Source organism: Callorhinchus milii, unplaced genomic scaffold (assembly GCF_018977255.1).
Source record: "Callorhinchus milii isolate IMCB2004 unplaced genomic scaffold, IMCB_Cmil_1.0 Scaffold20, whole genome shotgun sequence".
In the NCBI taxonomy this organism is placed as follows: Eukaryota; Metazoa; Chordata; class Chondrichthyes; order Chimaeriformes; family Callorhinchidae; genus Callorhinchus; species Callorhinchus milii.
In genome coordinates, this window is record NW_024704761.1 from 5,550,950 (window position 1) to 5,576,195 (window position 25,246).

General features: G+C 44.4%; 1 protein-coding gene across 1 annotated transcript; it reads left to right on the plus strand.

Moving 5' to 3' along the window:
- wipi1 (WD repeat domain, phosphoinositide interacting 1) lies at positions 1-24,654 on the plus strand. The gene is made up of 13 exons (XM_042342380.1): positions 1-284; positions 3,863-3,945; positions 8,508-8,677; positions 9,194-9,290; positions 11,907-12,004; positions 13,555-13,647; positions 14,151-14,221; positions 14,568-14,675; positions 16,379-16,543; positions 17,140-17,247; positions 18,414-18,547; positions 18,867-18,967; positions 24,007-24,654. Exons 1-13 carry the CDS (start codon positions 211-213, stop codon positions 24,052-24,054), a joined length of 1,350 nt encoding a protein of 449 aa, XP_042198314.1. The 5' UTR covers positions 1-210; the 3' UTR covers positions 24,055-24,654.
- Positions 24,655-25,246: the final 592 nt, after the last annotated feature.

The window sequence follows — 25,246 nt, forward strand, 5'->3', positions numbered from 1 at the left end:
AATGGGGAGGGAGCGCGTGACGCCAGGAGTTGACAGCTGTTGCATTGTATCCCATTGGGGGGGGAGGGAGGGGGGAGGCACCGATTTACCCCTCCATCAGCCCCCGAGCAGCCGATTGCAATCGATACCCCCCCACCACCACCACCACCACCCACCAACTCAACCCCCCCCACACACAGGGCCGATTACGAATGGTGCCGAGTGCCGACCATGAGCGAGAGCGATCCGGGCGGAGGGGGCGCCCCCACGGCCCCTCTCTGCGCCTCTTTTAACCAGGACTGCACGTAAGGAGCCGCAACCTCTCATACACTCCTTCTCCCCCCCCCCCCTCGCCCCACCACCACCCTCCCCACTCCCCCCACTCCCCCCCACCCCCTCCCCCTCCCCCCCCCCCACCCCCCCACTCCCTCCACTCACTCTTCCCACTCCCCCCACCCCCCCTCCCTCTCCACCACCCCCCCCACCCCCTCCCCTCCCCCCCCCCCACCACCCCCCTCCCCTCTCCACACCCCCTCCCACTCCCCCACTCCCCCCCCACTCCCCCCCCTCCCCACTCACTCTCCCCACTCCCCCTCACCCCCTCCCCTCTCCACACCCCCTCCCCTCTCCACACCCCCTCCCCACTCCCCCCCACTCACTCTCCCCCACCCCCCTCCCCACTCCCCCCCCCTCTCCACACCCCCTCCCCACTGCCCCCCACCCACTCCCCCCCTCCCCACTCCCCCTCCCCACTCCACATACGTACACATACACACACACACACACCGCTTTTATTGTTTACAAACAGTTTCAGGAGTTTCTAAGCCGGGGGTTGGGGTTGGGGGGGGAATTTGTCACCATCCCTACTTCACTCACTCACTTCACTCACTTACTCACTCTCTCAGTCACTTCACTTCACTCACTCATCTGGAATCGATCCTAGAATCGATCCTACCCAGGAAAGGTTGGGAAAGGAAAAGGGGAGGTGGGGACAGGGGAAGGGAGGTGGGTGGGTGGGGGAGTTGTAAGGATTTTTGTGGAGGATTTACAGGGATAACCTTTGCCTTTTTACTGGTAGCCAAGTCCCTGAGTTACATAGGACAGGATATACAGACGAATATAATGCAGTGCAATGCTGGACACGTTTGCACATTTAAAGTTACAATTATGTTTCGAGCAGAGAAGTCGCTTCTCTGTAGCTATCCCCATCACATCCTTTTTGTGATTTTGTAAACCTGGATTAGATCACCTCTGCACCTTCTAAACTCCAGGGGAATACGGGCCCGGTTGAAACAACCCCAGTCCTCATTTAATTGCAACCCTAATTTAACCCTGTTTAAGCCCCGGGATCGTTCCGGTGCGGACGTAAATGACACGGCCCTTCAATTATAAATAAAATCAATTGACGTTCTGCGTGTTTCTCACCTCCGCACCACTCCTGGAGGTGCTAATCCTCGGTTAGGGGACGGTGCCATGAGTCCCAGCTGTCCGATGCCTTGCTCGAGTGGGCATTCTCCGTGTACAAGTTTAGACCGTGAGCGTCAACAGGCTATAACAACAACAACGACTTGCATTTGTATAGCGCCCGTCACGCAGGTGACGCACGTCCCAGAGCGCTTGACAGTGATGGAGCACGAAGCCGAGGGGGGAGGGGAGGTGACTATAGGCGCGGTCGAATAGGAAGGTCTTCAGGCATGTCCTGAAGATGGGGAAGGAGGTGGCAAGGCGTGGAACATCATTGCTGAGCCTGATATAATATAGAAAGCAATCAAGAATGTGTAGCATTGGCCTCCATTCACCTCCTTTTCACAGGAGTGCTGTGTCCAAATGTACAATTCTATCCCTGGCTGAGAGTGACAGGCCGTGAATCAAACCTGCATCCTTTTGATCTGTGTGGCTTGTTTTTTTTTAACCACAGAATGTTATTGATGGAGCTGGACTGCAGGCATCTTTCAACCACACTCCCGCAAACTAGGCAACGTATCTAGGTGTTACCGCCGAGGCTCGGTGAAGTCTGCTGTGAAGGGCACTATATAAATGCATGTTGTATTTTGTTGGTGGTGGTGCAGATGGGATGGAATCCTATGATTTTATGGGTACTTATGGACCAGTACTGCACCAAGCGATGAACAACTTGCATTTACACGGCGCCCTTCACGTGGCGTAGCATCTCTGAGCGCTTAACAGTGGTGGTGCCTGCTGTTGAGCCGGGGCGAGGGAGGAGGTGACTGTACACACGGTTGAAGAGAAAGGATTCGCGCGTGATCTGAAAATGCGGAAGGACGGGGCAAAGCGGAGGGATTGAGGGAGAGAGTTCCAAAGTTTTGGGGCGTAGTGGCTGAAGGCACGGCTGCTGATGCTAGAGCGGAGGGGATGAGGGACAATCAGGAGGCCAGAACCAGCCGAGCAGAGGCAGTGGTGGGGAGTAAGCAGGTCAGAGAGGTAGGGAGGTATCAGACATAAAGGGATTTGTCGATGAGTGTGAGGATCTGTTCTGTGATAAGGTGCCAGATAAGGACTGGTGTAATGGGGGTACGGAGTTTAGACCGGGTGAGTATGTGGGTGGCGGAGTTTTGAATTAGTTGGATTTTGATGATAGTGGAGCTGGGCAGACCGGCGAGGATGGTATTGGAACACTCACTAAGTGATCGAGGAAACCGGCTTCATTTTTCTTTTAATCCAACTGAGTTAGCTGATTCTTTTCGGTCCAGTGCTTTGACTGCACTTCCTGAAAGGCTGTTGCTTTCCAGTGAGTCAGCAGGTTACTGTAAAACATTTATGTCATGCGATTAGAATTATTTGTGTTTATTTGAATCCTCCCCATGAGTGTGATAGAGGACATCTTTCAGGTGAAAGTGTTGGCCTTTTGGCAACTTGATTAAAAGTTCAGCTCTGTTCCAGCAACATAGACATCACATTTAAAAATAACTAAATGACCAAAATGTGTATATAGCTTTTCAAACAGACTGCACACTCAAACCCATCAATGTACGTCACTTGGGATTATTTAAAATAATTCTGCTTTTTTAAAATGATAATTCTAAAATGATGCTTCAACCCACAGAACATTTGAAATTATTATTTGTTCAGAATACAATAACATTGACACATGTAGTTGATATAGCGCCTTGTCACATCATCAAAACATCTCAAAGAGCTTCATTATAAGGTGCAGCGACTGTGTATATGTAGGCATTCACAGGAACAAATTTGTATACAGCAATGTCCCACAAACAGCCATGAAGTAAATAACCAAAGACTGTTGGCTTGGGTACTGAACCTCACCTACTCACTTTGAATACATTTGTTTAAAGTCACAGGATCCTGTACCTTTTTCAACAATCAGCGTGCAAACTCCAGTAAGATTCACTGTCCCCCCTCCCTCGTCTTTCTTTAAATCCTGTCTAAAATCTACCTCTTTGACTGCACCTACATTGACTTCCCCATTTCCTCCTCCCCTCTTCCTTGGCTCAGGCTGACCCCCATTTCATCACGTGCTCTATAAATACAAGTTGTTGTTGGATTCAAATTGTAATCGAATCATTTAAGATAACATTCATTCTCTGATTTCCCCAAGCAGAGCATTGGGAACCCTGAGTTTTAGCCCTATATTCACAAAAGGCCAACTCTGTCTGAGACCTGTTATTTTTAATAATAATCCCTCCAAAACAAAACAATAATAGAATTGGTCATTTTCAATCCACGACTGTTTGTGGGACACTGCTGTGCGCAATTGGCTGCCGCGTTTCACGCACAAATATACGGTCAATTCACTTTACAGTCTATTCTGTGAAGCGCTTTGAGACGTCTAGAAGACGTGAAAAGCGTTATATCTAATGCAAGGATTATTATCATATTATTTAATCTTCTCTTTGCTCTGCAGATCTCTGGCAGTTGGTACAAGCTCTGGTTATAAACTCTTTTCTCTCTCTTCGGTGGACAGATTGGAAGAGATCTACAAATGCAGTGAGTGGCAGTTCTTTTATTGTTGTTTGTTTTCCCTCATTAAGAAACAGAGGGGAGAGGAGGATAAATTTTTTCACACAGTGAGTTGTTCAGATCTGGAATGCATTGCCTGAAAGTGTGGTGGAAGCCGATTTGATAACAACTTTTAAGAGGGAAGTAGATAATTATTTGGTGAGGACAAGTTTGCGGAGCTATGGGGAAAGAGTTGGGGGAATGGGAATGATTTGGAAGCTCTTTTCAAAGTGCCAGCACAGACACGATGGGCTGAATGCCTCCTTCTGTGTGGTATAATTCTATAATTAACCTTTGGGGACCTAGTAACATTGCGTACTTTAACACATGTACAGTCACAACTGAACACTCTGTCAAATGTAAGTGCACTTTGAGTGTAACTCAGAAGTTTTTTTAAAAAAGGCAGAGGCTGCAGTATTCTCCTCTGTGTGTGTCTTGGGTGAATGATGGAAATTGTGTCACATTGGAAAATGTGAGATGAGGATAAATTTTTTCACAGTGAGTTGTTCAGATCTGAATCCAATTGCCACATTGAATCCAATTGCCACCCAGTAATAATCTCAGTAATAAGAAGCAATTGTCACAAAGAGTTGCAGAGTTTTGTCTGCCTGGTGAAATGGAAATGGTTTTATACATAGTGAGGGCAATAATACGTCCTGTAGTGTAGTGGTTAGAGCACTCGCCTCGGAAGCGAGGGGATTTGGGTTCAATTCCGCACAGTTTCCTTACTCCACACACTTCCATTTACCGAGCAGTAAATAGGAACACGTTTGTTAGTCAATTGGTGGATCGCTTTTCTGGCGGTAATAGTCTCTTTTAAAAAAAATTGTCAGTCAATCCATGACCATTTGAGGGATGCTCGCTGTGCGCAGTTGGCTGCCACGTTTCACCCACCAAATATACATTCAATTCAGTATATTTACAGTATTTTCCATGAAGCGCTTTGAGACGTCTGGAAGACTTGATAAAGTGTTGTTTCAAGTGCAAGGATTATTATGATGGTGTCAGGGAGGTTACATTCACTGTGTTGGCAAGATACCAGATCTCAGTAGGAGCTGTCTTAATTTATACTCACAAGGCTAAAAAAAACAAGACATTGGGAATCCAGAACCCATCTTTGTTCATTTTGAGGTCTGATGACTCAGTTTTAATGCAGACAATTCAGCTGTATTACAGACGACATTGCATGCCTATTATAATGATAATCAGACTCACAAAATACAGGGAAACAGTTGTGGTTTTATCTATCCGGCCAATTCTGGACGTATAAGGAGAATATTTGACCCTTCCAGTTACCAGTACCAAGAAAAGCAGAGATAGGTTGTTCATTTGTTTCCACTTCTACCCTGGACTGCCGTCAAAAGCAGCTGACAAGCTCCCAATAAACTATTGGGTAAACATCCTGGCATGTGCATCACTACGTCATGTGGACTAGAAGTTTGCAGGTTCAAATCCTGATCCGTGCTGAATTTCCTGACCTTATTCAGGGCAGCTTTTGGGGATGCTTGAGTTGGCCTCAGCTGAGTAAAATCCGGCATGGTTCGTCTCTCCTTTGTTATCCAGTGACTCCTGCAGCAGACGTGGGACTGCTGATGAAAACGGGAGTGGGTTCACCTTGATTCCCTCCCTTTTCCCCGCCCCCTCTTGTGGGCTGCCGATACTCGCTGTCAAAAATTTCACAGGTTTAAAATAAAGGTTGATTCCTGCGGAAATGCAGCCCAGCAAGTACTCGACAAATTTTAGGACCGGGAGGGCTGGAGAGAAGAATTCAGTCAGCCCACCTAGTAATAGGTTAAACCTTGGGTGTGGATAAGTGCGAGGTGGTTCAGATGGAAACAGGGAACGTGCATTCAATGAGTGAGCATCTGTTAGAGGTACGAAACCTAGGTTCAAGTTTGACCATCGCTTTGTTTCACACAGGAAGCACGGGCCCTAGAGATAGGCGCTAGAGGATGTCCAATAACTGTAAAACCACACTCCAGCGATTTTGGTAAAGGAGGGGTGGGGGAGGAGCGGAATTGAAAATGACGAAATCTCATTTGATGTCGAAACCAGGAATGGCATCAGTAACAGACATTGGCATTGAGTTCCCACCACCCCATGTTTTGTTGGAATGTTCTTCATGCAGTACATGGTGTTCAAGGAACTTTGCTGCTTTTCAAACCGTTTGTTCTGAGATCTAAGGGAAGTGTTCTTAGATCCACGTAGTTCTTTTCTTTCTCATTGTCAATGTCGCTCATTGCTTTATCCTGCACCTCATCACGAATGGTTTCTCGTTTCCTCCTAGCTTTTCACGGTCTTGCTCCCTCCTACCTCTCTGACCTACTGTCCCCCTATCTACCTGCCCGTACCCTCCGTTCCTCTGGGTCTGGTCTGCTCCACATCCCCCGCCCCAACCGCCTTACCATCGGTGGCCGGGCCTTCAGCTTCTCAGCCCCGAGGCTCTGGAACTCTATCCCCCAGTGCCTTCGCCGCCTCCTCCCTTTCCTCCCTTTCCTCCTTCAAGGTCGGTCTCAAGACCTTTCTCTTTGACCGTGCCTTCAGCTCCCCTCTCGACTCTCTAACCTCTCCTCGCTCCCTCCCTTCCCTCCCCTCACCCTGACCATTTCCCCCCCAATGCTCGGGTCCTGACCCAACTGTCCAGCGCTTTGGGACGTCCTCCCGACGTGAAAGGCGCTCTATAAATGGAATCTTGTTGTTGTTGTTTTCACCCTTAACGCTCATTTGCTCCTTATTTGTAAAGAAAGTTGCAATGCCTGGAGCACAGAAGGGCATTTCACCCACAGTATATACAGTCAATTCACTTTACAGTACATTCTCTGAAGAGCTTTGAGATGTCTCAAAGATGTGATAAGGCACTGTATCAAATGCAAGCATTATTATTATTAAAAAAACTTGAAGGTTAAGAGGCGTAATTGTGAGTGAAACATTAGGATCTATTTTACAGGATTTCTGAACAGGATTTCTTAAGAAAAAACATTTACTTCTTTAGTAGAAGAAGGTCCTATCTCAGGAAGCCACAAAGTGAACCAGAGGTAGATTGGAAATTTGATTGGTATTTCCTGCTAATTGACTCGAATTCTTCACGAAGGAGTCCTATTAAGAAATCCCGCAAATTAGACTCAGTCGTGTATGGGGCCAGGAAGCTGTAGGAGACTAAATGGTGAAGAACTATATGATAAATATGGTTAAGGACTAGATTAATATGACTTCAAATTCTGGCTACCGTACACTGCACAGACATACCGCGGCCACAAGGAGCTCTCAAGGCCTGTTTTACTTTCTTGAACATTTCTACTTTCGAAAGCAACTAAACTCTTTGGGATTGAGTTAGTGAGTATTCCAGAAATCTTTAATGAATGTCAATCCCTAGTTTTCCTTCCTCACAATACTTTCAACTTTAGGCAGGAAGTACTAACCTTGTCATATTTGCCTCTCTTCAAGATAAATAATTGTCTGAACTTTGGAATGAAAGGCCACTCGGGTAAACACATGAACGATAAATTGAGATCACTTGTAAGAGTATAAGAAGCTTTAAACTGACAGCAAAAATGATATCTATTCCCATTTCCTCGCACCACTTCTGGCAATTGAGCCAATTTGCTGAGCAGGCAGGTTCACATTGCTCCAGAGCAGAGCTGGTAACTACCAGCCTGCCTGGTCCATCGGTCAATCTCGGAATAGGGTATAATAGGGTGTTTTTAAGAAGTTCCTGGGAATGAGATTCTTCCAGATGACACAGCAACTGAATCCCATTATACGTATGATGGTCCTTGTAGGAAATGCAGGAGGTATCCTGGTTCCTTGTGGTTACTTCATGAAGCCCAAAAGAGAACTGAATAAAAATACTAGAATATTCATCCAGCCCATACCACTAGTTTTCATTGCTGAACTCTCTTCCAAGGATCTCATCCCCCTCCTCCAGTATGTCTGTGTGAAGTATTTTACCTTTGAAGCCTATACCTATCCCCTGTAGCCAATATCCCCATCCGTAGCCCTACATTATAGATAACCTTTTTTTTAAGAAGTTATCTAACACAGCATTAAATATGTTTCCTTTTAACAAGGAACAACAACAATAAATTGCCTTTACAAAGCGTATTTCAAGTCTGGAGGACGTCCCAAGACTCTGGATGAAGATCTGGTGATGGAAGGGATTGAAGGAGGCCATCTGGCCCATAGCCTCTGCGCTGTTAAGTGCTCCGAGATGCTACCCAACATGAAGGGCGCTATATAAATGCAGGTTGTTGTTGTTGTGCTTCTCAAAAGATATTCAACTTCTCTAAGGAGGTCTTAGAAATGTCACCAGTTGAAAATGCAACCATTTCTCCTGCAAAATACACAATGACTACAATGTGCTTTCATATGTTTCTATATTAACAATAAAGGTAGGATGCAAGCTGCTCAGGTAGGATAGATTACGATTTTGTTGCATTTTTTTAATGGTTTGTCAGCAGTTATGTTCCATAGTTGGATGGCTCACCAATGTCAGGCTGGCTTGAAAATGCTTCTAAAGTGTGTAACGTTCTCGATCTCTCGCCCCCACACAGCAGACACACCGGATGTCTACATTGTGGAACGGCTATTCTCCAGCAGCCTGGTGATCATTGTCAGCCTCTCAGCTCCACGGAAGATGAATGTTTATCATTTCAAGAAAGGGACGGAGATCTGCAACTACAGCTACTCCAATACAATCCTGACCGTTAGGCTCAACAGACAGGTAATACCTCTGTTGCGCTAAAATAATCCTTGCATTTGATATAGCGCCTTGTAGCTGTCAATAGCCATGAAGTGAATGAACAGGTTTATTTAGGGGATTGTTGGCCATTATATCGGGAGAAACTCCCTTCTCCTTTCGAATAGTACCGTGGGATCTTTACTGTTCACCTGAACTGGGACAGACGGGTCCTCGGTTGTCTCCTCTATAAGTTAAACAAGGAATATATCCCCCCCACCTCCCCCTCCACATCAGTGCTTTGGTATAAATGGTGGAAATTATAATGTGCAAATATTCTAAACCCATAATTTCTACCACATTCACCCACAAAATATCCAATTTACACTATATCCTGTGAAGCTCTTTGAGATGTTTCAGTGATGTGATAAGGCACTATATCAAACTCAAGGATAATTATTATTATTATTATTTGGCCCTGGATTCTCAGCTGCAACTTCTGTCCCAGAAGCCGTTTTGAGCTCCGGGTAGTTTGTGACTTTGCTTTTTTTATCTCGGCAGAGGCTGGTCGTGTGTCTGAAGGAAGCCATTTACATTCACAATATCAAAGACTTGAAGTTACTGAAAACCATTCAAGAAATACCACCAAACCCTACAGGTGAGTAAGGTATATCACCCAAAGTCAATGGATGGGTGGGAGCCAAGCCATAGGGGCACTGATGCTGGACCTGGGAGATTGCTTTGTGTCACTCCACAAGGAAGAGTGTCAGTTATTTTATTCCAGTGCTGTTTATTTCATGTCCGGGATACCAGCACTATTCGAAAAGAGTCACACGTTTCTTCCTGTGTCCTGCAAATCCCTCAAATAAATCGGTCACTCAGTCACTCCATGGTTAACACCTTATCAAATTGCAAGGATTATTATCGTTCTTGCCCATAGTTAATGCCTCAGTTGCAGACAGTATAAAACATTGGGCATACATGGATGCTGTTTTGGTAGAGGAAAAGGAACAAAAGTGATATAACGTCTGGTCTCAAATACGAGTTGTTCTTCCAAATGATCATTAATCATAATAATGCACTTATGGCCAACTTTGCAATTGGCAGCATGTCAGCTCCGACCCTTTGCTATACAGAAACATGCACCTCTGTACAGGAAGGAGTTCACAAGCTGGGCAGTTTGCGAACTTTTGTTAGCTTGCCAGCAACGTTCTAGAGGGCGTAAATTTGGCCTGATATTCTGGCACTGCTCTACTGATCACTCTTTAGGTCAGGCACAAGGAGACAGACTTATCTGTAATTTAAGAGCAGAGAGTGTACTCAGTCCTTTGTCTCAATTCTAGTGCAAGAGAAATTAACTTAAGTGCAAGCTGCTGTGAAGATACTGGGTTTGCCAGTAGTTCCAGAGAAATATCAATGAAACGTACTCCCCAGGGCACCATGTGCTCTGATACTGGGATAATGGGAACTATTCATTAATATGCCAAGTATATTGGGTGTAACTTGCTCTTTGCTGGCTTACTATGCACATAATACCAGCAGGTGGGATGGACCCGGATTCGTTCCCTGTAAAGGACACATCCCCGTCTGTGCGGTTTGCATGTCCTGTCAGTACCACTACCTCTGATCGACTTATAATGAAACCAGAACCTTGTAAAATGTGGCATCGAAAGAGCAGATCATAGAGGTATAAAAAGGGATTCACCTACTGTACACATAAGAAAAAAATCATTACTGCCCTACAGCAATGAAAAGAAATGTTAATTGCCAGCATTTTCACTATGACTATCACACATAATTACAGTCAGTCTCTGTGCACCCCAAGCTATCGTTTCCAAGTAACATATGTGGCCTTTGTTCACACTCTATCCTTGTGTCCTCAGTTGTAATCGTACTGCTGGGCACAACTGGCTGCCACGTTTCAGCCACAAAATATAGTCAATTCACTTTACACTATATTCTGTGAAGCGCTTTGAGACAACGTGATAAGGCGCTGTATCAAATGCAAGGATTATTATTATTACTGCTCACAATCTCAACTCATTATAGTACTCTTAGTCAACACTAACTACTGCCTCGTATATTTATAGTGTAAAACCTTGAAAACCCACCCTGGGTGTGTAGGAGTTCCAGGGATTAAGTTGTATCTCAGCAACGCAGTCAAAAGCAAGGCTCTTCCCAAACAGTTTTCTGGAGTAGAATCTCCCCATTCTCATCATAAAGCCTGTTATACACCATACATCAAAATCCAAGCTATCAGTTGGCACTTTATTTATTACACATCCTAATCTACTGAGCATTGAACCAAAGAAATGTACAACACAGTAGGAGGCCATTCAGCCCACTTCTTCACAGCAGTATCAGTTAGCATTGTCCTTGTTACAAAACCGCTCTCATTATCAGTCTCTTTGTTGTAGGATTTATCACGGTCATAAAACCATTGGAAGGTGACTTTGTGCTTAATGCATTTAGTGCTGGTTAATGGTAGCTTTACTGTCTTGTGCCCTTTCGTATAGTGTATAAGGGGTTTGGCTTTGTTGATCTGTGGATGGATGTGTCTCAAAATCAATCGCTGTACAGAACAATCTTGTTATAACATGCTTCACCATATTATTATTATTATATGTATGAAGCACCTTTGACATCCCTTCACAAAGGACATAATGACTCCTTACTCCACATACCTCTGTTTATCTAGCAGTAAGTAGGAGCCCGGTTGTTAATCGATCAGCGGATTGCTTTTCCAGAGGTAATAATTCCTGTGCGCAATTGGCTGCTGCGTTTCGCCCACAAAATATACAGTCAATTCACTTTACAGTATATCCTGTGAAGCGCTTTGAGACGTCTACAATAATAATAATAATCCTTGCATTTGATATAGTGCTTTTCACGTCTTCTAGACGTCCCAAAGCGCTTCACAGAATATACTGTAAAGTGAATTGACTGTATAATTGTAGGCGAACGCGGCAGCCAATTGCGCACAGCAATGTCCCACAAACAGTCATGGATTGAAAATGACCAATTTATTATTGTTTTGTTTTTTGGAGGGATTATTATTAGGCTCTGTGTGGAGTAAGGAAACTTGCCCAAGGTTTCGCCCTCTGCCTGGAATTGAACTCAGGTCTCTCACTTGCAAAGCGAGTGCTCTAACCACTGAGCTACAGGACTCCAAGACGTGATAAGGCGCTATATCAAATGCAAGGATTATTATCATTATTATTATGTCTGCAATATCATATGTCAATCTCTAACGTCTCTTCCTTGTTTCTCACAGGTCTCTGCGCACTTTCCATCAATCATTCCAACTCTTACTTGGCATATCCTGGCAATGCCACTATAGGAGAGATAGTGATTTATGATGCAAATAACTTGGTGAGTCAGTGTTGAAGTGGGGACTGGTGAGGATTTGTCTTCTTCATCAAAATAATATCAAGGCATAAAGATTAACCCTGGAGAGAGAAAGAAAATGGAACTTATTAAGTTGTTCATTAAAAGTTAATGACAAGGATTAGTAGGATAAACAGCGTCTTGGAGGAGAGACGCCTGGCCAATGCAAACATAGAAGTATAGATATGTCCTCAGTGCTGTAAGAGATCCTCCTCTTTGACCATGCTTTCGTTCTCCCTGCTTCCCCTCTGCCCTCTCCCACCCCAACCCTCAGCTCGGATCCGTAACTCTATCTGTCCAGTGCCTTGGGACGTCCTTCTGACGTGAAAGGCGCTATACACATGTAATTTTGTTGTTGTTCTTGTTGGAAGATAAATTTTTAAAGGTTAGGATGATCCTAGTTGGAAAGAAGTTCAGTCATGTTCCCAGCACAGACAAGATGGGCCAAATGACCTTCCTCTGTTCTCTAAATTTTTATGTCTCCATCATAATAATCCCTCCAAAACCAAAAACAATAATAAATTGGTCATTTTCAATCTACGACTGCTTGTGGGATATTGCTGTGCGCAATTGGCTGCCGCGTTCGCCCACAAATATACAGTCAATTCACTTTACAGTGTGTTCTGTGAAGTGCTTTGGGATGTCCTCCCGACGTGAAAAGCGCTATATCAAATGCAAGGATTATTATTATTATTGAGTGACCACACTTCTGTGGGGTAGAAGTGTTTCCACCAGCCCTTTGATGATGTACGATACTCCATTTAAAGGCCCAAAAATTGTAGAAGATCGCCCATTGAGGTCAACCAGATTCAGGTGATTGGTGAAGCCATCATTCAAGCTCAAGCCCTCTGAATGGGAGTCTGGTGTCTGCTCACTGGAGGTGCCCAGGTAACAGGGAATTCTGAGTAGAATGAGGACCGTTCGATGACTCGCGGTTCCAATCTGAGAGCAACCACCCTCCCCCAATATCATATTCATGTAATGAAAATAATTTTTGCAAAGAGGAAGTATTGCAGTTTCCTTCCACCCAAAAAAAGTTTCTTCCTCTTTCTCCCCTCCTTTCCTAAAGCCACCCGAGCCATGTAGTGTAAGGTTCTGAAGTTGCAGGCCACTCAAACCTCACTCAAGTGACTGTTCTCTACTTGCTAGAGTGGACATTGCAATTCAGCACAGGAGTTTATGATCCCCTCCTTCCCCAGCATATCCAGATGTCAGCAGGAGTCATTAGGTTTAGTAGAAACTTTAGCTGATTCTCCCCTTTCCTTGGTTCATTGAGGCTGGAGGCACTTATAGCATTTCCACCCAATCAGGGTAAATAATAAATAAGTATTTAATAATCCTTAACTGTGCTCAGGAAGAGGCAAGGTTCCAACACCTCTGCTCGGGTCCTTAATCCCTGACTGTCCAGCGCCTTGGGACGTCCTCTTGACATGGAAGGCACTATACAAATGTAATTTTGTATTGTATTGTATGTACAATCTAAAGCTTCCTTGGTGCACTGGGATTATATGATGGCTCCTTTCCTCCCCCTTCAGAACAACATTTCAACAATCCTGGCACACGACGGCTCTCTCGCTGCACTAACCTTCAACTCCATGGGCTCAAGACTGGCCAGCGCCTCTGAAAAGGTCAGCACAAAGTCTCGCCACTCGCGCTCCTAAATGCAAACGGAAAGGCTTCTATTGGAAGGCTTCAGTTATAGTGTTAACGCAACAGCCACCCTGCTTTACTTTCCTGAACAAGCCCATCAACCCCATCCTCGCCAAGCTCCATCCACTCCTGTCTTCCCCAGCAGGTCAGCTTCAAGGTCCTCATGCTTATCTTCAGGGACTTGCCCCAGGTAATCTCTATGAACTCCTTTGGTCCCAATCCCATGTCCAAGCCCTCCGCTCCTTGAACTCTGGCCTGTTTCATGTCCCCCGCACACCCCTGTCCCACCATTGATGGGTGAGCCTTCAGCTGCTTTGGGCCTCACCTTCCCCCCACTCAACACGCCTTCAAAACTCCACAAAATAGTCACTTTTACTGCCCCTTCAGCAACAAATAAACACATTGTAAAGTGCTCTAGAGTTGGTTCATCTCCAGTGATGTGGCAGTGCATTAAAATTCGCTCACTCTGCTTGTCCCACAGGGTACTGTTATCCGTGTCTTCTCTATCCCCGAGGGACAGAAACTCTATGAATTCAGGAGAGGAATGAAAAGGTAATATAGTAAAACTCGCATATGTTGTATCAGTGGGGACCATAACATTTAATGTGATTTGCACAAAATCCAAGTTAGAGGAAAACTTGTATAAATCGTATAAAATCCGTTTTAATAAATAATCTCCACTCCGTAAGCGTAATTCACTGCAGCCGGTTTTCAACGAGAAATCTCCTTCACCCGACCTCCTGGTTTGGAATCTTTTACGTATGATCTGCCTCATTCTTCCACATTTAAACAGTTCCCGGTACGCAGGAAATTGTTTATGTGTTGGGGCAATGCTTGCTGGGTTATTCACCCAACTTTACTTCGTGACGTTGAAACCCTTTCTTTTTCCTGGCAACAGGTACGTAAATATTGGCTCATTGGCATTCAGCAGAGATTCGCAGTTCCTGTCTGCATCCAGCAACACTGAAACGATTCACATCTTCAGACTTGAAGAGCCCAGTCAAAGGTAATAATAACCCTCGCATTTGATACAGCGCCTTTCGTCTCAAAGGCTCGTTAGATTCACTGTGAAGGGTGGTGACTGCCTATTTGTAGGCGAGGGCACCAGATGGTTATGCACACAGCAATGACCTGCCAACGGCCCATGAAGCGAATGATCAGTTTTATCAAAGACCTTCCTCTTTGACTGCGCCTTCGGCCACCCTTTCCCCCTCTTGATTCTAACTCCCAATTCGGGTGCAAACCCTTGACTGCCCAGAGCCCTGGGACGTCCTTTTGATGTGAAAGGTGCTTATAAATGCCATTTGCTGCTGTTGTTGATTTTTGGCCAGGAATGTTGGAGGCAAGAAACTCCCTTCGCAGTCTCATTGCTGTCTCTGCAAATGCATGAAGAATGGTCGCTTAGGTGATAGTAATCAAAATAATAATAATAATCCCTGCGTTTGAAATAATTTGAGACGTCTCAAAGCGTATCACAGAAAATATTGTAAAGTGGATTGACTGTGTATTTTGTGGGCAAAACCTAAGGTTTGCCAGCGCTCAAAAAATACTCCCCCACCACCCCCTCCGACAAGAGTAAGCGATTCTGGGTGAGGAGGAGAAATTTGGGGGAGGTGGGGGAGGAAAAAAAGGGGCAAAGTAAATTGAACCGGAGTTCACAAACTGATTCTTGCTGAGATTAAAAGAGTCTGTGAGGTGTGGGAAATAATGGGAATTTGCAGGAATAACGCAAATATCAAATAGTCTTAAATAAATAAATCAACTTAAGCAAGTCAACCGTTCTCTTGGAGCTATTATTAGAACTAAGCAAAATAATTATTTTTGGTAAGCAAAATAATCGAGCTATTTAGAGACTAAGTAAAATAATCAGTTGCTGGTCAAGACTGTACAGATATAAAATCCCCCTGATCTCACCCTCACTCTGCAATGTTATTCTGGCTCTTTTATGTAAGGTTTACTCAGTAATTCTCTCCGTGCCCCCTCGCCCTCCTTCCCCCCTACTTCCCCTATCTCCCTCAAGTTGCCTGTGAAAATGTGAACCAATGTTTTCTAGTAAAAAAATTCTAAAGCTGACGAAAAGCATTCGCCAAACTTTGCTGCAATACATTTTGTTCACCGCTTGGTGACACCACAAGCCTCCTGCTTCATGTCCAAAGTAAAGTCCAGTCTCAGTACAGGTACCGTGGGACCAGTAGCATTTACTCAGGCACGGTTTTATCTGAATTACTTCTGAACGTCATTCGAATAGTAAACCTGGCACAAGCTTCGATCCTCCGAAGCAAAAAGAAAATGGTGTCAGTCTGGCTCAGCTCGTAGCACTTCTAGCTCTGAGTCAAAAAGGTTGTGGGTTCAAGCCCCATGTAGTCTAAACTGACACACTCTGCCTTGTCAAAGGGGCCGCACTTCAGATGAGATGATAAAACGAGATCCCATCTGTGCCTGTTCAAAGATGGACGTTAAAATCCACAACCATTCGAAAAGAGAAGGAAAGTTTTTCCTTATGTCCTGGCCAACAATCCCATAGATACAAATGTGGCTCACTCGTTCGTCTATAAATACACAATTAGTGCACAGTAAATCCTGTGAAGCGCATTGACTTGATAAGATGCTGTATCAAATGCAAGATTCTTAAAAATTAAAGGTCAATGTATTTGAGGAAATGATTTGCACTCATGGCAACTCATTGAGAATCTCAATGAATTATACCAGGCCCCAGGAGGAGTCCCCAACATGGAGTGGGTACATGGGAAAGATGTTCATGGCAGCCACCAACTACCTCCCTACCCAGGTATCGGGTATGATGAGCCAGGACCGAGCCTTTGCCACAGTGCGTCTCAACTTTTCGGGGCACAGAAGCATCTGCATGCTGGCTATGTAAGTAGAAATTAATTGGAAGGGTTGGATGGAACCATAAAGCCCTAGAAACTTACAGCACATGTGAAAGCCATTCGGCCCATCGTATCTGCGCTGGCTTTTTTAAGAGCGTTCCTTTCAGTCCCGATTACTTGCCTTTTCCCCATATTCCTGTGGTTTACTCCTTTTTAGATCTCTATCTGGCTCCCTTTTTGCATGGTTTTATCGCTCATTTGTAATGGTGCAAGCATTACACAGTGGCTTTCCGCATGTTGGCAGATCTTTCATGCAAAACAACTCCAGGGAATGGTAACACAAACTGAATTGTCCAGTTTCAAACCTGATTTCAGTGTCAATGTAAAATAGCCCAGGGAGTGAGGAAGTAACATTTCCATAAGCGTAGCGTAACGCGATTATTTAGAAAGAAAATGTCAGTGGTGTTAACGTGACCTGACCTTATCAGCACCAATTTTAGGCTGCAGGTTAACAAGTGTAATTAACTGTTTAGATGCCAGGCCACAATTTAAGACCAATGCTGATCAGGTTGTGGTCTGTATTATTTTCATATTTAACAGTATGTTAATCAGTGTTAATTGGTGGATTGTTCTGTTACGCAGGATTCAGAAGTTACCTCGGCTTCTGGTTGCTGCCTCTGACGGATTCCTCTACATGTATAATCTGGACCCTCAGGACGGTGGGGAATGTGTTCTGGTAAAGAAACACAGGTGTGTGCGCAACTCGTGGAGTCCCGTTGCATAGTGGTTAGCGCGCTCGCCTTGCAAGCGAGAGGACCCGGGTTCGATTCCCGGGCTGGGTGAAACCTTAAGCAAGTTTCCTTACTCCACAGGCCTCTGTTTACTTAGCAGTAAGTAGGAACCCAATTGTTAATCAATTGGTAGATCGCTTTCCGGGGGTAATAAACCCCCCCCTCCCCCCACACATACACACACACCACACACACACACACACACACACACACACAAAAGGTGTGGCCACTCAATCCACGACTGTTTGTGGGACATTGTCTAGCACAATTGACTGCCACATTTCGTCCACAAAATACACGGTCAATGCACTTTACAATATATTCTGTGAAACGCCCATCAAACAGCCTCTTAAAAGGAAGCTCGTCATCTTAGATACAGAATGTTCCCAAATATTGTTGCTGCAAAGATTGTTACTGAGTGTGAAACAGCATGAGGCTTGATTGGAAATTCCTTTTTGGGCTTTTAATGAATTTCAGTGGCCTCGGATAGGCAGTTGTTCACGTTGGCTCTCCCCTGACAAAAGAGCTTGTTATGTGGCAGAACTGGCCCAGGCTTCCTGCACGCCCCACTTTCCATATCACTTACAGAAACTGGAAGCGTTTCAAATCTGACGTGGCTCGAATCTGAAGACATTTTAAAAACAATTATTAGCAGGTGTGTCACAAAGCTGTACTGTCTGCTCGAGTTCAAGGGGAATGTATATAACAACAATAGTCACATGGAATTTCGATGCCTGTAACATCAAAGCATTGTAATGTAATTAATTGCGGTTTTTTTCGAAGAGAGCCACAGGTTCTTTAACATCACTTGCAGTTCCTTCCCCAATGTAGCACAGGCGGAGCAGGCCATGACGGACAAAATAGCCTCATCCTGTTCCTATATTCACTATATTTGGGCAATTTGGGCTAATTCTTCCCATCCAAACAGCGGTGTTCTAATAATGATGCAGTTTAACATCAAAGAGCTCGATGAATGGGGATTCGAGGATATGAACCTGGTGTTTGCCCACTCTGTGTGGTGCTGCATTGGACACCCCGCAAGAGGCGCTGTTATTTTGACGTGTCAGGCTGCCACACTTTCTCTTCATTGCATTCATTCGTTCGTTCATTCATTCAATGGCATAGGTTGCACAACGACGAAGACGACGACGAGAAGGATACTACAGAACTCGACTCGGAGCCTCCCGCTTTGCCGTCCTACGCGGCAACTGTTGCCAAAGTCAGCTCCGTGCCTTCGTCATCATCATCATCAACACCAGGTGACTGCAGTAAACTCATGATAACGCGTCACTCCGAGGGAAAGGGGTTCAGTGACGAGTTGCCCGGCGTGGCGAATTAGGCATTGGTGTCAATACATAATGAACTATTATTTGGTCACTTAATCCTCGACCATTTGCAGGACTTTGCTGTTCTGCCGCGTTTCGCCCACAAAATGTACAGTCACTCCACTCGAAGACGTGATAAGGCGCTATATCAGATGCATGGATTACTATTATTACTAATAAATGTGGCCAGGATCTTGACCGCTTGATAATTGGTAGCAGCAAGCAAATTATTATTTTAACTTCCGGTTCCCAGGATACTCTGAGGATGGTGGGGCTCTACGAGGAGAGATTATCCCGGAACACGAATTTGCTGCTGGACCACTGCATCTGGACGACGAGACAGAATTCCCTCCTGTGAGCATACAGAATAACTAGAGCCTGAGCCAGGCCTTAGCCATTCGCAATGAGGTCGGCAAGTGGTAATGTGGAAACTCAGAAGAAAATTCTTCACCTTTGTTCTACAGGGAAAATTCTACCTTGCACCTCATTTTTAATTAAGCCTTTAAGCAGCACAGTAATTTTGCTGCAGTGCATGACCAAATATCTCTCAAGATTCAAAATAGTCTTTTTTTTAGGTTTGCTTATATTCTATCCCCTGCCTTTGTGTGATATTGACAGACAGATGGCTATAATGTGATTTTGTTCTGTCACAAATCAGCTTGTTTTCATCAACTTCAGGCACACTTCAACCCGTGCGTTCATCAAGTGTCAGATTTTATCGGATCAGAGGCCAGAAATTCCACCTGGTCTTCGCCCGTGAGGCAGGTTTTGTCCAGCAAGGTGTGAAAAAAAATCTTAAAATCAGTCCGAGTTTGGAAGCTGCTTTTTTTTAAAGATCTGCGGGAAGAAAGCAGTTTCCGAATTAAAATTGAACTTAAGAATTTTCCACGATTCTGGGCACCTTCAGACAAAAAAGGTCTCGCAGGCTAAGGCAGGGTGGAATTGCTGACCACAGGAGAGCTTCACTGAACTCTTATTACACTGATGCTGGAAGTAAACAGTGAGAAAAAATTCCCCCTGGATCTAGATTTACTCTTTTAACACAGCATTTTGCCTGCAAAATACAGTCAATACACTTTACAAAACTTCTGAGTCATCTGCTTTGTTTTGCTGAGTTAAGAAATTAGAGACGACAGACTCTTAATGGAACCTGCCTCAGCATGTATTTACCGTTAACATAGTACACGTGACACGCTTTGAGATGTCCTGCCGATGTGAAAGGCGCCAATATCAATTGTAAAGGTTAGCATTATTATATTATTTCAGAAAGTTCAGGCTTCATCAAATTCTCAATTTCAAAGCCGTTTTTTCCTCAGTAACTTTCTTTTTAAGGACTGCGGAAAAACAGCTTCAAAGTTAAAACTGAATTAGACAATTCACAAATTTCTGCGCGCTCTTAAACCCTGTGTAAATCTGGGCCCGGCCTATTATGCTACATGGTAAATACATACTGAGACAGGTTCTGTTCGTGTCTAATTTCCTAACTCAACAACCACAAATCAAATGATTCAGGGGCTTTGTCTGTTTCTCTATCCTCAAAATATCCCAAAAACCCCTTATTTGAACTTTGGCCACACTAACAATGTTTATGTCGTTTTACAGCCCACTGATGAGATCCAGAACTATTAAGTGAGACATGGTGGCTATAAAATAGGAGTCAATCAATACAAAGAATAGTCTATGAGTGATGCAATCACAGTCAGGAAACAAGCTGAAAATTCCCATGTTAAATAACATCCACTCGCTGTATAATTTACCCCGCGCATCTCAACATCAGCATTTTTTGCTCATTCTTGTGAAACCAGCTTCTGTAAGTGCACTTCACAAACAAGTACAAGTAACTGATGAACTCAGCCCGTTGGCGTGGAAAGCAGCCAGACTTTGTGCACTTAACATGGCTCCATTGTGTTCAGCGGACCTCAAGGTTGCTTTTGGGGGTAGAAAATTGCTTCCTTTACGTTATTCTAACCCCACCACTACTCACTTTTCAGAAGCTGTTAAAGTGATTTGAATCCACGGCTTCGTACCTCTGCGCTCACACACACATACACACACACACACACACAAACAATCCTGACCTTCGATCAACCCACTAATCCTAAAGAGCAATACATATAGCTATCCTGCATTTACTTGTTCAGCCACAGTCAACTTATCTATTAAGGCTTTGGCTCACGTGGCTGAGACCATGTCTGCACTTGCAATTCTCATAGATCAGCCAGATGAGTGAGTCATCCATCACGTGAGACCCGCTCCGTGTTTATGTCAAACCCAGAACCTTTGGTCCCAAGACCAGTGCCTGACTGACTGAGCTATGGTTAGAATTCCCTTTGTGGTTCGTAAGATTTTCATGCTGTATCATGGCGCCACGAGGGGCTAAGTACACTTTTGCAAAGAATGAGTGAAGTAGGACAGAAATGTACTGAAATCTGTGCCATTTGGGCTGTCACAGTGACCTGCATCCCTGTCACTGATAACCCCGATACACAATATTAGTGAACTAGGGATGACACTGCACATTTGTGAACGGGCCAAAAAGCAATGCAGGTGTCTTGGTAATTACAAGTGAATCAATGCCTGTCTTCCCAGTCATAAGTGCTGCCTTCTGTTTCATGTTACGCAGCTCCCTGTAGAACATTAAACACAGCTTCAGTTCAGTCCTGCACCACTAATAGGAAACAATTGAAACGTGAACTCCCGACTTCTGAATGGTATGGTTGTTGCACAGCAGATTTGGATACCTGCTGCAGTAACAGTTGAGGAGGCAACAAAACAAAGAGAAACAGGATGATAGGCTGCTTTGCCAAGTCAGTTCTGGTCAAGTTGAACCTGGAGACATTGCTCTGATTTACAGTGACAGCCCAGACCTTAGAGGCAGTAGCAGAGGTGAGCAATGAGGCTGATCCCAGTTATTAAAGCAAGTGAGCTTCGAGGAACTACGAGACAAGTTGGGGCTCTTCAGCTTCAAACCAAGCGACTCGTCTTCTTTCAAACCTCTCTCTTGCATTGAACTGGAAGAGTCAGATTCTAAAGTGATTCTCAAACCAGATTGATCAGTCGCTAATTTTGCCACATTTCATTTTCCTAAGGAGCGTATTTGCAAATCGGTTCAAGAAAACCCGCAATGAATAGCAATTCAAACCAATCATCCTTAGACTAGGAGATCCAAGGCCTGATGACCTCAGGCGTCAGACCCACTGAGCCATGCTGAAGTTTTCCAAAAGGTGCGTTGGATTCTGAACCGGAAAGGGACGAGGTTAGATTCCGGGCTTTACGTCCAAAAAACCTTCACTGCTTCTCCAGCCCGACGTCGCAGCTACCTTGATGCCCAACACGATGGGAGTCCACAGCAAAATCAATGGAGCGGAGGCTGAGACACCATCTTCACGCTGGGACCGTCTCGCAGTTTACAACATGAGGGCATTTTGACATGGGAAGCTTAGCTTTTCCTCAATTCTGGAAAGTCACTGCTCTGTGTGTGGGATGGTGTCTCGTTGACCCACCCTCTTCCCCACCCCTCCCAGAAGCCAGGACCAGTGGAAGAGGCAACTGAGAGTGAAGAATACGCCACATAAATAGGAGAGAGCAGAGAACCCATATGTCCATGGCTTGATTCCAATGCCACAGGCCATGCCCGTCACCACCTAGTGCAGCAAAATATCTGATCCAAATCACAATCAAGATCAAGACAATCTTCAATTTAGCCTTGCAGCAGCTTCATCTGAAATCTTATCCCCCTCGGTAAACACTAACACATTAACACTTGATATTCGTACTGTACTTACCCGTAAATTACTGACAGAATGAAAACCTCTGCCTGTCTCAATCGGCTGCACGGATTTAAGATCGCCTCAAAGGGATTAAGGGGAGGGAGGAGGTTGGGGTCAGGAGAAGTTTCATTTTACAGGGGTGTGGTTGGAGTGTAGATGTCTTTGTTGAGGCAGGGTATGTGAACATTTTTTAAAAACGTGAATATTAAAAGGTACGGGGAGGGTTAAATCAGATGACCTGATGAGTTGAATCCAAGTGTGTATTCAACCCATGACCTGATGTGCTGATCTGATGGATTAAATTTCTGTTTAAGCATCTGATGATGTGCCAACGGGTTCTTTTCAGTGCCACTGTGAAGGTGGAGACTTGTAACGTATTGGTTAAAGCACTCGCCTCACAAGTGAGAGGACCTGGGTTCGATTCCCGTGTAGGGGGAAACCTTAGGCAAGTTTTCTTACTCCACACGCTTCTGTTTACATAACAGTAAGTAGGAACCCGCTTGTTAGTCGATTGGAGGATCGCTTTCCAGGGATAATCCCTCCCCAAAAAATAATTGGGTCACTCAATCCACAACTTGTTTGTGAGTCACTGTTGTGTGCAATTGGCTACCTCGTTTCAACCACAAAATATAGTCAATTTACTTTACAGTATATTCTGTGAAGCGCTTTGAGAAGTCTCAACGATGTGATAAATGCAAGGATTATTATTATTGTTAAGGTATGAAAGTGTAGTTCACTGGGATCCGTGTATCGTGATAGTGACTTAACACGTGTGGAAACACCTCAGAACTGTACTGTGTTTCAGTACAAAGCTCAGTAACACTATTCGTTTGATAGGGACAATACAGATTCCTTTCCCTTCACTGATTAATTGAAACACAATCCTATTCAGTCAGTGAAAGGCTTGTTTGCATCCACAAAAACTTCTTTGTTGACTTGCCACTGGTTTACAGTTCATGGCAATGTTTTTTGGGCGGGAGGGAGTTTGGTATAGTAGTATATGGTACGACTGACTGACCTTAACATTTTAAGACAAAATAATTTTGCAGCTAAGAATAGGTGGAATTTCAGGTCATGGGGAAAGTTGGGGTTTGGCTTCATCTGACCCTCATTTCCCCCCACCTCTCGCATACGCACACATTGCACCATTCCATCCCCTTGCTCCTGTGAAGAGATGTTCACAAGCCCTCAAAGCCTCAGCCACTGACAATTCCTCCTACGTTGAATATCTACGTTTCACGCACAAAATATACAGTCAATTCACTTTACCGTGTATCCTGAGAAGCGTTTTGAGACGTCTTGAAGACGTGATAAGGCACTATAGAATTATTATTTTATTATCTTTTCGATCTCACTTCAGGAACATATGTTCCAGCAAAGTGGGGTGGGGGGTGGGAGCATGAATGCTGGTACCATAAATGGGACGAGGGGCGGGTCGCAACAGTGATGTCTGTCCTTGTACAAGCACAAATAAGATTCCCACCAGAGCGATACTTGTAAACCAACGTGCAGGTTGTGCGCGCGGCAGATTGGTATTGTGTGAAATATGTGCAGCAGCCGATTTATAGCACACCCCAACATTCCCGGTTCAAGAATTTTAAGGCTTTGTTTTGATTTTGGTAGATTTATTCATGCCGGGAAAGCCATCCTGAAAAGAAGAAGAAGCTTTGAAACAAAGAGCAGGGACTAATTCCATCCGCGGAGAGAGAGAGGTAGTGTACATCATTGGGAAGACAGAAGAGCCTGACATCAGCATGTGTGAGATGGAATCATTCCAATGCACAAAATTGAGACTGCCCCTCTCCCCGCACCCCCCAAAAAAGCAATACAGACGTCATTTCGCTCACATTTATATACCTACCACATTCTATGCTTGTTTTTTTCAGGGAACAAAAACAAATGGGTGTGTTATAAGGAAAAGCACGTAACTATTGCCCCTAAAAGCTATCACCACACGATAACAAGTAACGTGGCCATTTGTTGTCATATGTATTTAACCCTGTTATTTTTAAAGGTTGTATAATATAGAAGCTTGATTTTGAAACTGTTGTCTTAGCCTATATTTTACTCTGTATATACCTCACCGTATATAAAGGTACAATCTATTCAACTCATAATCTATTTTAAGGTCAAGCCCACAGTCGTGCTTGCTGCATTAAGTGCCTGTTTGAAGTATTTTAACAGATTAGAGTATTTTGCAATCGGGTTGCACAGAAATGTACTGTTAAGCAATTAATGTAGCACTAGTATTAAAATATTGCAACAATCTCACTGTGAGAGTTTGGTATAGTAGTATATGGTACGACTGACTGACCTTAACATTTTAAGACAAAAAGACACAGTCTCACTGTCAATCAGTTCCTGTGCAACAAATGTTCGGCGTGCATCTACATTTCAGACACCACAAATAAAAGGAAAAATGCCTTCCCTTTTATGGTCGAGAGCCCATTTTCAGAACAATCCCCCCCCCCCCCCCCCCGATCTAAATTGGTCGCTCAATTCACAGCTGTTTGCGGGGAGTCGCAGTGCACAAATTCTCTTTGCGACATTTTGATGCCATGAAAACTACATGCGCTCCTCCTGACGTGAAAGGCGCTTTATAAATGGAATCTTGTTGTTGTTGATGCGCTGTACAGTTTTTTGGTTCCATGGGAGTAAAGGTCATTTTGTGCGCAATTGGCTGCAGCAACAACAACAAGTTGCACTTATATGGCACCCTCCATGTGGGGTAGCGTCTCAGAGCGCTCGACCGTGGGGGTTAAACTGCCACGCTTTAGCCACAAAATATACAGTTCGTTCACTTTACAATATATTCTACAAAGCGCTTTGAGACGCGATAAGGCGCTATATCAAATGCAAGGAT